Source organism: Tursiops truncatus, chromosome 5, assembly GCF_011762595.2.
Source record: "Tursiops truncatus isolate mTurTru1 chromosome 5, mTurTru1.mat.Y, whole genome shotgun sequence".
Classification (NCBI taxonomy): domain Eukaryota; kingdom Metazoa; phylum Chordata; class Mammalia; order Artiodactyla; family Delphinidae; genus Tursiops; species Tursiops truncatus.
Genome location: NC_047038.1, coordinates 102126574 through 102143461, shown reverse-complemented (window position 1 = coordinate 102143461; position 16888 = coordinate 102126574). Strand labels below are relative to the sequence as shown.

The window sequence follows — 16888 nt, the reverse complement described above, 5'->3', positions numbered from 1 at the left end:
GGCTTGGACTAAAGTGGAAGAAGTTGAGATAGAGGAAAGAGGACATATTTGAGAGAGTTCAGAAGTGTACAGTCAACAAGAGTTTATAATAATTAGATGTGGGAGGTAAAAAGAACAATAAGGAAGAGGCTAAGATGATCCTTAAGTTTCTGGCTTAAACAACTGGATATGGATAGTGGTGTGACTTTCTGCATTAGGAAGAGCAAGACGGTGTACAGGATCAAGTTTTTGTTTGTCTTCTAATGGGTATATTAGTTTTCTCTTGCTGTGTAACCAATTATGACAAACTTAGAAGCTTAGAACAACATCCATAATTAGTTCACAGTTCCACAGGTCAGAAGTCCAGGAACTGTAACTGAGTTTTCCACTTAGGCTCCACAAGACCAAAATCAAGGTGTAAGCTGTAGGCTCTAATGGAGGCTCTGGGGAAGAAACTACTTCCAAGGTCATTTAGGTTATTGATAGAATGCAGTTCTTTGTGATTGAAGGACTGAGTTTCTTGTTTTTACTGGCTGTAGGCCAGGGGTCACTCTCAGCTCCTAGAAGCCATTCTGAGGTCCTTTCCAAGTGCTCCCCTCAATCTTCAAACTAGCAGCGACTTGTAGAATCCACCACGTTCTTTGAGTTTCTGACCTGTCTTCTGCTACCAGGTGGAGAAACCTCTCTGCTTTTATAGGGCTTACGTGGTTAGATTAAGCTCATTCAGGTAATCTCCACTTTGCCATGTAACGTAGTATAATCATAGGAGTAAAACCAGAGGGTGAATATTGTGGAGGAAGACATCTTAAAATCTGCCTAGCACAAGGAGGTAGACAGTAAGTTTCACTTAGATTAAAGTTAAGGTTGAAGATCCAGACACACAGATTTGAAGTAGAAGCTGTATATATATCTGGAAATACATATTAGAGTTATAAATCTATGGAAAGAATGAAATTGCCTACAGAGAGAGTATAGGGTGATAAGAGGCCTTAGGGAACTTCATAATTCAGTGACAGCATAGAGAAGAAGGCACTGGTAAAGGAAGCTGAAAAGTACCAGCCAGAGATGTAATGGAGGAGGAAACTCAAACATGTGATGCCACAAAAATCAAGAGAGTTTTGAGGAGTAAGAAATAATCAATAGTGTCTTATGGTCTTGTGATTTAGGGGGTGGAGGGAGGGGGGAATTATATGGTATACTCACTTCTGCCACGATATAACACTTGTATATTCTAGAGTGTACACGCATGTGTTCACCTACACCTGAAAGTTTTTATAACCACAGTATTTTGTAAGTCATTGCTTTATACTCAAGGGAAAAGAAGTTAAGGACACAAAATGAATGACAACATTATCCTTAAGAATTCTTTCCTAGGATACTCTTTTGGTAAACTGAGAGTTATAATCTCAGTAGAGCAGCAGTTCTCTCCAGAAATAATAGTAGCTAATACACAGCACTGAATATGGGCTAATCACTGTTCTTGGTGCATTACCTATATTGACAAATTAATATCAGTTGTGTCTACTGCTTTCTCAAATGGGTGACAGATGAAGAAGCAAGGTAGTAAAGGTTTAAGCAATACACATTATCCAAAGTATATACCAGGTCAGTGACAGATAAATTTTAGAATCGTTCAACTTTTGATTGCTGCAGTGTGTTTTTTAAGAAATTGATATAATTTTTTTTTCAGTCACCATTATGATGAATTAGCTTTTAACATGGGCTAAGTCTCTTCTGTTCCAAGATAAATAGATGCCCTTCAGAAGTTAAGCAATGTGATATAAAGCTTGTAATATAAAATTGATGTTCTTTTGTGTGATGTAATGAAACACTGCAACAAAATGTGCTCTGCAATTACGTGAATTTAGTAATGAGATTGACTTCTGACCTCTGTAGCAGACCATCTCTGTCAATTCATCAGTCTCTTAATTATGCAACTGAGTGTTTTACTAACTGAATGTTTTGGACTCCATTTATAGTATTTTGTTGGGTTTTCCTTTATTATTTCATTTAAGTTTAAAGTAACCTGTGTAGGCTATGCATTATAAAACTCCAGAGGGCACTGTTCACATACACTTGCACAATTTGGCAACCCTGTAGCCATCTATTCAGAAACTTTGATAAACCTAAAAATAACAGGAAAAAGCCACATTGACATTTAATGTGATAAATGGGTACATTAGCAAAATTATTTTGCTACCTTTTTTCTGGAAACAAATGGAATGCTGAAGTGTCTTTTATTGTTTTTGCAGGCGAGGAATTGCCTTGGCCTCCTTGGGAGGCCCAATTTATGCAATTGGAGGGTTAGATGACAACACTTGCTTCAACGATGTTGAGAGATACGACATAGAATCTGATCAGTGGAGTACAGTGGCACCAATGAATACTCCCCGAGGAGGAGTTGGCTCTGTGGCTCTTGTGGTAAGTTATGTTGCAGCTTGCTCACTGGATTGCATTGCATCACATACCTAACCAAATAAGGAAAGGTCTGATGTATTCATATTTCCAGTATGCAGATATTGATTACACACCAGATTATTATATGAAATACTGCTTTCTTGCACATTCTGGTCTACCATTAGGACAGCATGTAAATCAATTCAAAATCTAATGTCTTGTGTTTTTTTTTTCTTTCTTTATTTAGAACCATGTTTATGCAGTAGGTGGCAATGATGGAGTAGCTTCTCTATCTAGTGTGGAGAGGTATGATCCACATCTCGATAAATGGATAGAAGTTAAAGAAATGGGTCAGCGAAGAGCAGGCAATGGAGTTAGTGAGCTCCATGGTTGCTTATATGTTGTTGGTGAGTGGATATTTCTCTAGTTTAATTTTTTACAGGACATACAATGATAGTGTCAGTGACACAAATTTACATTGCATTTAGGCCCAAGTGGAATCAGTCCTAAGATTTGCTTTTGAATTCTTAAGATTCATATTCAAGCTTCTTTGTTTACATCTTCATCTTTCATGTTTAAAACTCTACCTCTGTATTTTTACTTTACTTTTCTTGTCTTCATTTCAAGGGAATTGTGTTGACTAAGCAAACCAATAGGTATTTCATATGCATGATGGCAGTTAGTGTCTCTGTATTGCTTTTTGACCTACTGTATAATAGAGTTGGAGGGGAATAGCCAAAGCAATCTTGAGAAAGAAAAAGGGAGGAAAAACGGAGCTGGAGGAATCAGGCTCCTGGACTTCAAACTATACTACAAAGCTACAGTAATCATGACAGTATGGTACTGGCACAAAAATAGAAATACAGATCAATGGAACAGAATAGAAAGCCCAGAGATAAATCTACACACATATGGTCACCTTATCTTTGATAAAGGAGGCAAGAATGTACAGTGGAGAAAAGACAGCCTCTTCAATAAGCGGTGCTGGGAAAACTGGACAGCTACATGTAAAAGAATGAAATTAGAACACTCCCTAACACCATACACAAAAATAAATTCAAAATGGATTAAAGACCTAAATGTAAGGCCAGACACTATTAAACTCTTAGAGGGAAACATAGGCAGAACACTCCATGACATAAACCACAGCATGATCCTTTTTGACCCACCTCCTAGAGAAATGGAAATAAAAGCAAAAATAAACAAATGAGACCTAATGAAACTTTAAAGCTTTTGCACAGCAAAGGAAACCGTAAACAAGACGGAAAGACAACCCTCAGAATGTGAGAAAATATTTGCAAATGAAGCAACTGACAAAGGATTAATCTCCAAAATTTACAAGCAGCTCATGCGGCTCAATCTCAAAAAAACAAACAACCCAATCAAAAAGTGGGCAGAAGACCTGAATAGACATTTCTCCAAAGAAGATATACAGATTGCCAACAAACACATGAAAGAATGCTCAACGTCATTAATCATTAGAGAAATGCAAATCAAAACTACAATGAGATATCATCTCACACCGGTCAGAATGGCCATCATCAAAACATCTACAAACAATAAATGCTGGAGAGGGTGTGGAGAAAAGGGAACCCTCATACACTGTTGGTGGGAATGTAAATTGATACAGCCACTATGGAGAACAGTATGGAGGTTCCTTAAAGAACTAAAAATAGAACTACCATATGACCCAGCAATCCCACTACTGGGCGTATGCCCTGAGAAAACCATAATTCAAAAAGAATCATGTACCACAGTGTTCATTGCAGCTCTATTTAAAATAGCCAGGACATGGAAGCAACCTAAGTGTCCATCAACAGATGAATGGATAAAGAAGATGTGGCATATATATACAATGGAATATTACCCAGCCATAAAAAGGAACAAAATTGAGTTATTTGTAGTGAGGTGGATGGACCTAGAGTCTGTCATACAGAGTGAAGTAAGAGAAAAAGAAATACCGTATGCTAACACATATATATGGAATCTAAGGAAAAAAAAAAAAAAGGTCATGAAGAACCTAGGGTCAAGACGGGAATAAAGACACAGACCTACTAGAGAATGGACTTGATACGGGGAGGGGGAAGGGTAAGCTGTGACAAAGTGAGAGTGTGGCATGGGCGTATATACACTACGAAACGTAAAATAGCTAGCTAGTGGGAAGTAGCCGCATAGCACAGGGAGATCAGCTCTGTGTGTTGTGACCACCTGGAGGGGTGGGATAGGGAGGGTGGGAGGGAGGGAGATGCAAGAGGGAAGTGATATGGGAACATATGCATAGGTATAACTGATTCACTTTGTTATAAAGCAGAAACTAACACACCATTGTAAAGCAATTATACTCCAATAAAGATGTTAAAAAAAAACTTAAAAGAGTTCTTGATAAGAGAGTGGGATATTGTTAGCACTTAAACATCTACAAGTAATAGAAGTAATACTGAGTATTTCAGTGCTTATGTGTATTGAATAAGAGAAATAACATAATTTTTTACCTTTTCAGTCTAGCCCAATCATCACAGCAGCTCTTTGAGGTAGTGAGAGACTGAGAGACTGAATAATATAGTCACAGGCCTAAATAAGTTGACAAGGCTGGAATTTGAAGCAGGGTCTGTGAGAACCCAGAGTTCTTACACTTACACCATTGCTACCTCTCTCAGCTCCCTATCTAGCACAGGCATTGACATATGTTATATCTCAACAGGAGTATCATTGTTGCTGTTACTTGTTAAATCTTCTGGGCACTTATAGTAGAACAGACATGGTAAAAATAAGACTGACTCACGTAGAACCTTAAAATAAAAACCCTCTTGGTCATTCAAGTTCTACTTAAAACAGGTACAACTGATTTGAATACGAAAACTTTGAAGGTAACTGTATGTACAGGAAGCTAATTGCATCCTCCCTTTTCTGTTCCTCTGCTTTGAGTTCTTTGTTCAAAATTTATATGCATTAGCTAGGGAAATGATAGGGAGCCCATGAAAAAGAGGGCCATGAAAAATATAACTACCCTGTATTAAAAACTTAATCTCTTCTACATTAGCATTAGCAATAATTGAAAGTAGAGCCTTTGTTACAGTGAAAAAATGTTTTTTATCATGGTTGTGGTGGTGATAACACTATTACATTTGTTAAAAGTCACTGAATTATGAGCTAAGATCAGTGAATTTTATTTTATTTTTTAATTAATTAATTCTTGGCTGCGTTGATTCTTTGTTGCTGTGCACGGGCTTTCGCTAGTTGTGTCTAGCGGGGGCTACTCTTTGTTGTGGTGCGTGGGCTTCTCAGTGCTGTGGCTTCTTTTCTTGTGGAGCACAGGCTCTAGGCACATGGGCTTCAGTAGTTGTGGTGCATGGGCTCAGTAGTTGCGGCTCGCGGGCTCTACAGTGCAGGCTCAGTAGTTGTGACTCACGGGCTTAGTTGCTCCACGGCATGTGGGTTCTTCCCGGACCAGGGCTCGAACCTGTGTCCCCTGCTTTGGCAGGCGGATTCTTAACCACTGCACCACCAGGGAACTCCCGATCAGTGAATTTTACCTCAATTGATTTAATAAAATTAAACCCATTAGAGAAGTTAACTTTGTTGATTTTTTTTTTTAACCTGACCTTGTTTCTAAATAGACTGTCAGAATATCAACACTTCTGTCCTCAGGAAAACAGGCTTAATCATCAGGGAGACCTATTACTCATGTAGACTGAGGTGGAGCCTAAAAAGAGACACATATATTTTTAAAGGAAAGAGCACTGTTAAAATAGCAGTCTCTGTGTTTAACAATCAGGAACATAATAAGTAACATTGTTAAGATGATCTGTGGAGAGGACTGTCGTCATCTAGAATAGGGAGCATGAAGATGTAGTTTTGGCAAAAATTGGTAAGAATTCAGTCATAGTCCACCATCTCTGTAATTATGATTACGATTATAGTACTAAGGGAAACAGTTGGAAAACTTTGACATATTTAAATGAGTCAAGTGACTTAGTGTAGTTTATTCTCTTCTCAAGCCTTCTTACTGTTTAAAAATCTAATATATACATGTACACACAAAGAGAAGGAATCTCAGTACTTTCTTGCTTGCCTCTAGGAAGCTAAGGGAAAATTATATGAATGTCCGTGGGGTTTTTTTCTCCTAAATTATCTGCTTAAATATAGGGACTTTAGTTTTTCTCACTTTAAGATTTTTAATCCTAATATTGAGGAAAATACTATTTAAATTATCTTGAATTGTAGTAAATGTATAATAGGAGTTGGTAGTAGTGATAGATGTTGGGGTTTTCTAAAATGTTTTGAAAAGATTGGTTTGTAGAAGCTATTGAACTGAAATTTAATGGTTAATTTCTATGAAACATAATGCTATTTTAAAAATCTTTCTTTATATAGGTGGTTTTGATGATAATTCTCCTCTGAGTTCAGTTGAGCGGTATGATCCTCGAAGCAACAAGTGGGATTATGTAGCAGCCCTTACCACTCCCAGGGGTGGAGTGGGGATCGCAACAGTGATGGGCAAAATCTTTGCAGTTGGTGGTCATAATGGCAATGCATACTTAAATACAGTAGAAGCATTTGATCCAGTGCTGAATAGGTAATTTTTATTTCCTTTACACTTTAATGGGATCTTCCAGTAACAGATTATTCCGGAGTGCTAAAATGCTGCTACATGTAGTTAATAGAAAACTTTGGGGATAGCTTACTATCTTTCAAAACCAGTCCCATAATAGGGATTTTTTTGTTTTGTCTTTTGAGTAAAGTAAATCATGATTTGTTTTAAGATAACATCCTTTCTCCTCTATCTTTTCAGGTGGGAGCTTGTTGGATCTGTGTCTCACTGCAGAGCTGGAGCAGGTGTAGCTGTGTGTGCCTGTTTAACTAGCCAAATTCGAGATGTAGGTCATGGATCCAGTAATGTGGTTGACTGTATGTGACTTGAACTCCAGCCACCAACAATTTAATAACATCTGATAGGCAAGAAAGACTACCAGTATTTTGTAATGGCCACCTTTGAACAATTTTAACTACTACTAGAGTCTCATTTAAATGTAAACTGTTGTATTGTGACTAAGTGCAACTTTTGAAATGGTAGCTGAAACTACTAGTAATAAAGTTCATACTTCCCACTTTAACAAATAATGAAGTAGGGAAGGAAGACACTCTAACCTGAAACCATCTCTCCTCCAAAAAAAATGTGTTTAAAGGAGTGCCAAAACCTTGAAATTCCTTTTTTTAAAAAGTGTGTATGAATCAAAATGTAAAATGAAGTCATTTGCTGAGCTTTTGCCTAAAGGTGTTAACCTTAGGCAGTGGATTTTTCCTAGAGGGGAGATTGGAACCTATTCATCAACACAAGGATATCAGGACACATAACAGACCTGCTCCATTTGAAGATCTTTTCTACTTGGTGCTGATGAATTTATGCCTTGCTTTTTCTAGGTGTTGAGTTTTCAATTCCTTGGCTATTACAGAAATAGGAAAAATGTTTCATCTTTCTGAGTGCCCTTTAGTTGTGTTTTCAGAAGCTTATAGGAATGCTGTGGGAAGCCCTTAATTTCAGTTTGAATTGCTAGGACACCAAAAGATCTAACTGAACTAATTCCCTCTGAACGAATCTGCAGTTTTATTTTTTCATTGCATGCCGAAAGGATTTGTTTCATAATCAAAAATTGAACCAGAGGGGATATTAGAGGAGAAGGCTTTAAAGTCGACATTATTCTAGTGCCCATTTGAGAGCCTTGAGAGGGAATGGTGTCCATTACATGACTCCCTAATGAGGAGACTCCAAAAATATGTTTAACACTCTTCTTTGATTTAGTCATTTCATTTTGAACCCAAGATTTATTATCTTTCTATTTTGTTATTTGCCACCATCATAGTTTTTCTAAACTGTACAGAGTCTGGATTTATTTATTTTCAGTAAATGAATGCATTTTTACAAAAACCCTTTATAGATTGTAGTTGAACTGTTGAATACTTCAAGTCCATCATTACCAATAAAAGATATTGTAAAAACAGAAAGATTGAAACTGTTTTTCCTGTTATATTTAATTCTCTCCAGTATATTTATTGAACTTTAATTGAAAATATTTCTTTAGATTACTTTAAAGCCCAGGATATTGATATATCTACTGATCTAACAGCTCTTCATGGTTTTAGCAGCATTATAAAGTGGCTTATTTGTTATATGTGTATATTTTTATAAATATTTATGAAGAATATTAAAATATTATATTTTGTATTTGCAGTGCAAGTTTGGTACCTCTCTTTTAGGCCTTCCTAAATTTTCCTTTAGTCATGCCTTAGAATTTAGTATAGTTTACTGCTGTCAGTCATCTTGTTCACAAGGAAGCTGCGGCAGTGAAGAACACTACTCCGTCTGTCCAGCCCTGAAGGTCATTGCCTAGTAGCTGTGATGGTCCTTATTAAATGGCAACCTAGGCTTGTCAGTACAGTAAGGCAGAAGGCCACATTCCAAAAGCCAGTGCCTTGTATATATTAGATCAAAAAAATAAGAAGAAAAAATTGTAAGTGGGCTCAGCTAGCAGATAAAGGTCTATCGTGAAGCAGATTTAAATGTCCCAGTTTTTTGCTGTCAGCCTGTGGGCAAGTCCATAAGTCATTGCTGGATCTGAACCAGTGTTCTCTTGTACAATTGTAACCGTATTTCAGTCAATCCCAAAAGCATTTAACTCCGTAGCACTCAGTGGACTGGCTACAACTGGCTGGATGTGGAGGATAAGGCTCAAAACCTGGCTTCAGCTATTTCTTATGTCTAATGGAGTTCTTGTATTATAATGCTTGTCTAGGTATGGTTACTAGTGTGTTACATGTATTTTTGTGGGGGAGGGGATCTTTTATTCTTTCTAAGATCATTTAAAATGTTTTTTTCTTTAACATATTTCTGCCTTTGTCATGTGTATAGCATTTAGGAACATGAAGGTGTTACATTTCCATTACTGGTTTTATCTATACAGTAGTCATCTAACATTACTAAGTTGGTACCCTAGCTACCCATAAAATATGAACTACTCATAAGGGAAGTAAAGTGAAGTAAATGGAACATGTGGCTGGCTGTTACATCATGTGTGGGTAGTCAGAAGCACAGCCTTGAAGGACCTGACAATGGTTTGAAAAATTAATAGTAGAGTCAATATGCACCGTCTCTTTATTAGAAACATATTCTTTGAGATATGAAATGTGAATCAGGCTGAAGGAATCATGCAACTGAAAGGTGATTATATTCACAGGAACAGAAGGATGAAATATTCAAAGAAGATGGCTACTTAATTGTGAGGCCTGTCCCTTTAACCTCAGATGTTAAGATCACCTACCAAAAAGACATAAAGTAGAGCTAAAATTCTAAATTATAAATGGAAAAAAGAAAAAGTAAAAGTTTGCATATTTCTTTGAAAAGTATTTCTAGTTGCTTCTGTGTGATTCTCCCGAATAGTTATTAAAGCCACTGCTTTTACTGTGTTGTACTGCCACTTTAAAAACAAATTACTTGATACTGTTTTTGACTAATTTCACTATATTCTGTGTAACTAATTTATTTTTAAATGTTTGAATAAACTGTGTACTCTAAGGAGTATTATTCATTCTCTTAATTCCTAAATGCATTTTAAACTTACAGTGCTGTTAAATGCCTAGATAAGAGATTGTTGAAATTGCAGAAACTACTCTTGCAAATGGTACACTTGAGTGTTTTGTTCCTTTTTTCTCCATGTCTTATATCATAGAAAATGCATTTAGAATCTAATTCATGTCTTATTGGTTAAGAATGTTTTCTGTGGTTTCTTGTATCAGACTTCTAAAGAAATTATATTGGGGTGTCATTGACTCTGTCTCTTTTTCTCCTTTATGTGGAGTAAACAAGTGGCAATAAAACTTCTCTATAATATTTTCTTAAAACCATGTATTAGTGTAGTAGTATTCCAGCAAATCAAAATAATAAATTATCATATATACTACCAAGTACTGAGATCAGAAAGTTGCTATTTATTGATTCAAAATATGTTGCATGTACCTATTATAAGTAGGAACTTCTTCCTATGTAGTGTTCATAACTTTGCTTTTCATTGTTTGATTGCTTTTATAGAATCTTTTCAAAACTATGTAATTGTTTATTCTTGATCCTTCAAATACAAAATTGATTTAGTAGTTGCTGGAATATTTTTCTCCTCAAAGAAAAGATCTTTATGTTTAACTGAAAATAGGAAGATTTTTGTTAACCTGTACAAAAATTAAAGGTTAAAGGCAACTGATTTGAGCAATTGTCTCTTCAGCAATTGTAGACTTGTACTATATAGAAATAAGATTCTTTATGCATTAAGATGTTGTCCTTCCAATTAGTAACCTCATGAAGCTATAATTATGTTTTTCTACTTGCCATTGCTAAAAACTTTTCTGAAACTTCTCTTTGAAAACAACCTGAACATCCATTTGTAAGTCATCCAAGAGAACTAGTCTCATCGTAGTTATATGTTAATTTGGACCAGAATCTTAATAATGGCCCTATGTAGTTTATTCATCAGACTTGATTCAAAATATTTTATGACTATCACAGGTTAAATCTACCCTCAAAGAATTAGGTTTTCCTCTACTGGAAAAAAAATTTTCAAAAGTAAACAGTTCCAATGGAAGATTTCTAAAATTACCCTGAGCAATAGTAACTTCAGTGAAAGAAGTCTATATCATCTTTAGAAAGTCAAATACTGTACGATTTCAGTTATATGTGGAATCTAAAAAAAACAAAACGCATGAACATAACAGAAACAGAGTTATAGATACAGAGAATAAACAGGTGGTTGCCAGAGAGGAGGATGGGGAGAGGGGAGAGAAATAGGTGAGGGAGATTATGAGGTACAGACTTCTAGTTGCAAAATACATGAGTCATAGGTATGAAAAAAAGGGGGGGTCTTTGAAAGGAAACTATTTAAATGCAAAAATTCTGGTGGTTTTTGTTTTAACAAGTCATTTTTCCATTATCTTATTGGTTGTGGCTGAATTTAGTCCATCTGAACCATAAGGAGTTTCTTAAATTTGGGTAGTAGTCATGGGGAGTATTAATAACTACAATTTGTTTAATGTATAGTCTTCACCAGTCGATTGATTGACTGATTGATTAATGGCTGTGTTGGGTCTTTATTGCTGTGCACAGGCTTTCTCTAGTTCTGGTGAGCGGCGGCTTCTCATTGCAGTGGCTTCTCTTGTTGAGGAGCACGGGCTCTAGGCGAGCGAGCTTCAGTAGTTGTGGCGCACGGGCTTAGTTGCTCCGCGGCATGTGGGATCTTCCCGGACCAGGGCTCAAACCCGTGTCCCCTGCATTGGCAGGCGGATTCTTAACCACTGTGCCACCAGGAAAGTCCCACCAGTCACTTTATAATAATCTTCTAATCTTTACAGTCCCAAGCCCCACAGCATGCGGGATCTTAGTTCCCTGATTAGGGTTTGAACCCGTGTGCCCTGCAGTGGAAGCATGGAGTCCTGACCACTGGACCACCAGAGAGTTAAAGATTAGATTCAAATACAATAACTTGTCCAAGATCCACAACTAATCACTGGTTGACCAATATTCTTTGTGACTGAAAAATTCCAGTGTTCTACCTAACCACCTATGCCTCTGCTTTCTCAAATATCTGTAGATCTATATTTAAGGAAAGGTGATTTTCTTTTTCATAGTTTCTTTGTAGCAGTATGAAAGTATTTATGGTCACCATTTCTCTTTTTTGGTCACTTTCCATTTATTGAGATATAATTGACATAAGTTTTAGGTGCGCAACGATTCAATACATGTATGTATTGTGAAATGGTCACCACAAGAATCCATCATTACACATAGTTACAGTTTTTTTTCTTGTGATGAGTTTTAAGATCTCTCTTAGCACTTTCAGATATGCAATACCGTTCTATTAACTATAGTCACAATGGTGTATGTTACATCCCCAGGACTTATTTATTTTATAACTGGAAATTTGTACCTTTTGACCTCCTTTACCTATTTCTCCCACCCGCTACATTGCCTCTGGTAACCACTGATCACTATATTTCTCTATGTAATATTTGATACATATACAAAAATATATGTAACATTGAAGTTATTAAGCACAGTAATAAAACACCTGTGTATTCACTCCCTAATTAAGAACTAGAACATTTCTGGTAGTATTGACTCTGCCTTTGTGTTCCTTCTCTATTCCAGTCCCCAGCCTCCCCTTCTCCCCAGAGGTGAGTACTGTCCTGAACCAATCATTCATTCCTTTGCTTTTTTTCTTTTGTTTTTATACAAATATACCAAAGCCACATATTGTTTACTTTTGTTGGTGAGCTTTATAAAATATAGTATTCTGTATGTAGTCTTAGTAATTTGATCTTTTCATTCAACAGGTTCATTTTTATAATTTATGTTGCGTATAGTTTTCCATATTTTTGCTTTTACAGTGCTAAAATGAACACTTGTATACAGTTTCTTGGTACACATGTGCAAGTTTCTTTAGAGTATAAACCTAAAAGCAGAGTTGGTTGTAAGACATATGCTTGATCAGCTTCATAACAGTTTTATAAGGTAATGTGAAATTATTTTCCAAAATTGTTGTGTGAGTTTACATTATGGTTTATTATTTACTTTCTATTGTAAGACCTGATTCTTACCAATCTGTTAGGTGTAAGATGATATTTTATTGTGGCTTTAATTTGCATTTTCTTGATTGTTGAGCTGAACATGTTTCCATGGTTATTAGTCTTTCCAGTTTCTCCTGTGAAATGCTTCTTGATGTCCTTTTTCCATTTTATCTATTTTTTTCTCATTTACATGAGTTCTTCATAATAGGATACTAATATTTCCATTTATTTTTATTGCACATATCTTCTAGTTTATGGCTTTTCACTTGGTTATTTTTTATTTTTATTTTTTTTGCGGTACGTGGGCCTCACTGCTGTGGCCTCTCCCGTTGCAGAGCACAGGCTCCGGACACGCAGGCTCAGCGGCCATGGCCCACGGGCCCAGCCGCTCCGCCGCATGTGGGATCTTCCCAGACCGGGGCACAAACCCGTGTCCCCTGCATCAGGAGGCGGACCCTCAACCAGTGCGCCACCAGGGAAGCCCTTCACTTTGTTTTTTGATAAAGAAAACTTCTTAACTTTAATGTATTCACATGTTCTTTTTTGTGTCTTAAGAAATTTATTGTCTATTCTGAAAGAAAATCTCTCATACATAGTCTTTAGTCCACCTGGAATTGATTTGTGTATGTGTGAGAGAGAAAAACTTTATTTTTTTACTGTGTGGATAGCCAGTTTTCTTCACACTGTTTAGTGACTAATCCATGCTTACCTCTGAACTTTATCTACATGGCCAATTTCCATGTAAGTAAACATCTGGGACTTTCTATTCTATTCCATTGGTCAGTCTGTCTAACCAAGAGCTGAGTGACACATAGGATGAATTACAAAGTATTCTCTCTTTTCTATTCTCTGAATTATTTAACATTGAAATAATCCATTTCTCAAATATTTAATAGAACTTACTTGTAAAACCACCTGAACCTACCACCTTTTGAGGAAAAATTAACTGCCAATTCAATATCTTATTGGTTATATGACCTTTTAGGATTTTTGTTTTAAGTCCATTTTGGTAAGATTTACTTTTTAAAATATCATTTGCTGGATCCCACAAGTTTTATTTGCACTGTTTTCATTAATGTTCACTTCTAAACATTTTGTAAATGTTCATTCCATGTTTTCTTTTGATCTGTGAGTTTAGAAGTATATTTTTAAATTACCAAGTATGTTTTTTTCTTTACTTTGGTCTGACCGTGATCTGTTGGACTCCACTTCATGGAAATGTATTGAGACCTGTTTTATTGCCTGTTATGTTAAAATTTGTTATTTGTGTATTCTTGAAAAGCCTGACTAATGTTGTAATGCAGTTTCTGTATTTGTACGTCATACCAAACTAGCTAATTGTGTTCTCAGGCTTCTACATATTGCTGTGTTTTTTTTTTTTGGTTGTTTGCCCTATCAATAGACAAGTGTGTTGCCATTCCATATTGTGATTAGTTTTCTGTGTGTGTGTGTGTGTGTGTGTGTGTGTGTTGAGGTTTTCTGATGTACATTTATGCTAATTTTAAAAAATTGAACGTTTTGTTTTTAGGTAGTGTATTTTCAGGTATGTATTTGATTCTGTCTGTTCATAGGGGCTTTATCCTGGACTGGAACTTGTATTGGTTAGTTTTGAAGAGTTCACGAGGCCCAGCCATTTCAGACCTGCCTCAGACCCTTTGTTCTCTCTTGCTATTGGAGAAGGCAGAAACACCTTCCAGTTTCAGTGCTGTTCTGGAGTTGGTCCTCCAAATATCTCAGTGAGTGCCTTTGGCTCTCTTGTGATTCACATACTGCTTGCTTCCCCCCTGCTCAGTTATTAATATTGTGCAGGTCTTATATCTGCTCAAATTGTGGGGTTCCTGAAACACCTAGTTTGATTAGGATATTGTTTTAAAATTTTTGTTATCCTACTTACCCTGGCTGGTTTATGTTTTTGGAGGGGTGAGGATTAACTGGTCAGAAATTTTACCACAGTTGTCCAGGAAGTTTTTTTAAATGAAGGTTTTTTGTGTTTCCCCTCCACCTCCTTCTTTTAGCGGTTAACCTTGGAATTTTTATGGCGTAGTTAACAATCTAAAGTTAATCAGTGTGTTTAATGTCTTTCTGAACAATGAGGACCTTAGAACACTAAAATTCATCACCTTTCTTTCCAACCTTTGTTCAGTATTTCAGTTATTTCCCAACCCACATTTAAACATTATTAAATATTTATTTGGGTTTACTTTGATCGTATTTCTTTTGTGTATCTCAGACATTCCTTCTGAACTAATTTTTTGCTAAAGGATGTATTTCTAGAAGTTATATGAGGGAAATTCTGTTTAAATAATCTCAGTTTTGGTTCATCTGAAAAATGTCCTTATTTTACTGTCATTTTTAATTTTTTCAGCTTTATTGAAGTGTAATTGACAAAATTGTATATATTTTGATGATTTGACATATGCATATTGTTATGCAGGTTAATTAACACATCCATTACCTCACAGTTACCTACCTTTGTGTGTGTGGTGAGAACACTTAAGGTTTACACTCAGTAAATACATGTACTGTTATTCCTGATAGTTGTACTAGGATACAAGTCTAGTTGGTTTTCTCTTGGTGTTTTGAAGTTGTTATTCCACTGTCATCCGTTTTCCTTTGTACTTCAGTACAGCTGCAGTCTTTCCTTCCTACAGATCTCCTTTTTCTCTTCTGCTTTTTTTTTTTTTTGCGGTACGCGGGCTTCTCACTGCTGTGGCCTCTCCGGTTGCGGAGCACAGGCTCCGGATGCGCAGGCTCAGCGGCCATGGCTCACGGGCCCAGCCGCTCCGTGGCATGTGGGATCTTCCCAGACCGGGGCACAAACCCGTGTCCCCTGCATCGGCAGGCGGACTCTCAACTACTGCGCCACCAGGGAAGCCCTCTCTTCTGCTTTTAAGATCTCATCTGTTCTGTAGTTTCACTATAATGTATCTAGATGTGTCTTTGTATTTGTCCTGCTAGTATACATTGTGCTTCTTATATTTGTGATGTGTATCTTTCTGATCTGAAAATTTATTTCATGGACTCTTTGAATATTACTTCTGTCCTCTTTTTCTGGGATTTGAAACTCTCTTCCTATTTACTAATTTTCACTTCGGCTCTGTGTAATCTTTTGTAAAGAACATTGAGTTTTTAATTTTAATTACTATGTTTTTCATTTCCAAAAGTCCTTTGTTCTTTTTTGTTTTTTGTTTTTGTTTTTTTGGCGGTATGTGGGCCTCACTGCTGTGGCCTCTCCCGTTGTGGAGCACAGGCTCCGGACGCGCAGGCTCAGCGGCCATGGCTCACGGGCCCAGCCGCTCCACGGCATGTGGGATCTTCCCAGACCGGGGCACGAACCCGTGTCCCCTGCATTGGCAGGTGGACTCTCAACCACTGCGCCACCAGGGAAGCCCTGTTCTTTTTTAGATATGCTTGGTAATTTTGATGGATTCTTATTCTTCTTTTTCTTTTGTTTGTATCTTTTTCTTTGGGCAGTTTATACATGTTTAATTCTATATCCTATGGCTGATAAATCCAGTATCTGAAGTCTTTTGGGGGTCTAAATCTGTTTATCGTCTCTGCAATTTTCCTTATGGTGCCATTCTTTCCTGTTTGGTGATTTTATTTTGTAAACGTACCCTTAACTGAACCTGTGGAAATCCAGAGGTTCCAAATTGGGCATGTTCTGAGAGGTTTTACATTTGCTCCTCTAGGCCAGGAACTGCCCCTGGGACTTTTTTTTTTTTTAACGTCTTTATTGGAGTATAATTGCTTTACAATGTTGTGTTAGTTTCTGCTTTATAACAAAGTGAATCAGCTCTACATATACATATATCCCCATTTCTCCTCCCTCTTGCGTCTCCCTCCCACCCTCCCTATCCCACCCCTCTAGGTGGTCACAAAAGCACCGAGCTGATCTCCCTGTGCT

The 16888-nt window shown here is 36.9% G+C and overlaps 1 protein-coding gene across 12 annotated transcripts in view; it reads left to right on the top strand.

Moving 5' to 3' along the window:
* Positions 1–9952, top strand: part of KLHL8 (kelch like family member 8) — a 59399-nt gene extending 49447 nt beyond the window's left edge. For 11 of the 12 annotated variants that reach the window (XM_033857220.2, XM_033857218.2, XM_033857217.2 and 8 more), the window contains 4 exons: positions 2232–2400; positions 2624–2783; positions 6751–6952; positions 7169–9952. In XM_033857220.2, coding sequence (XP_033713111.1) covers positions 2232–2400; positions 2624–2783; positions 6751–6952; positions 7169–7292 — 655 coding nt within the window. In that variant the 3' untranslated portion in view covers positions 7293–9952. The remainder of the gene's footprint in view (positions 1–2231; positions 2401–2623; positions 2784–6750; positions 6953–7168) is intronic. The other variant, XM_073805444.1, reaches the window with a different exon arrangement.
* The last annotated feature ends 6936 nt before the right edge of the window (positions 9953–16888 follow it).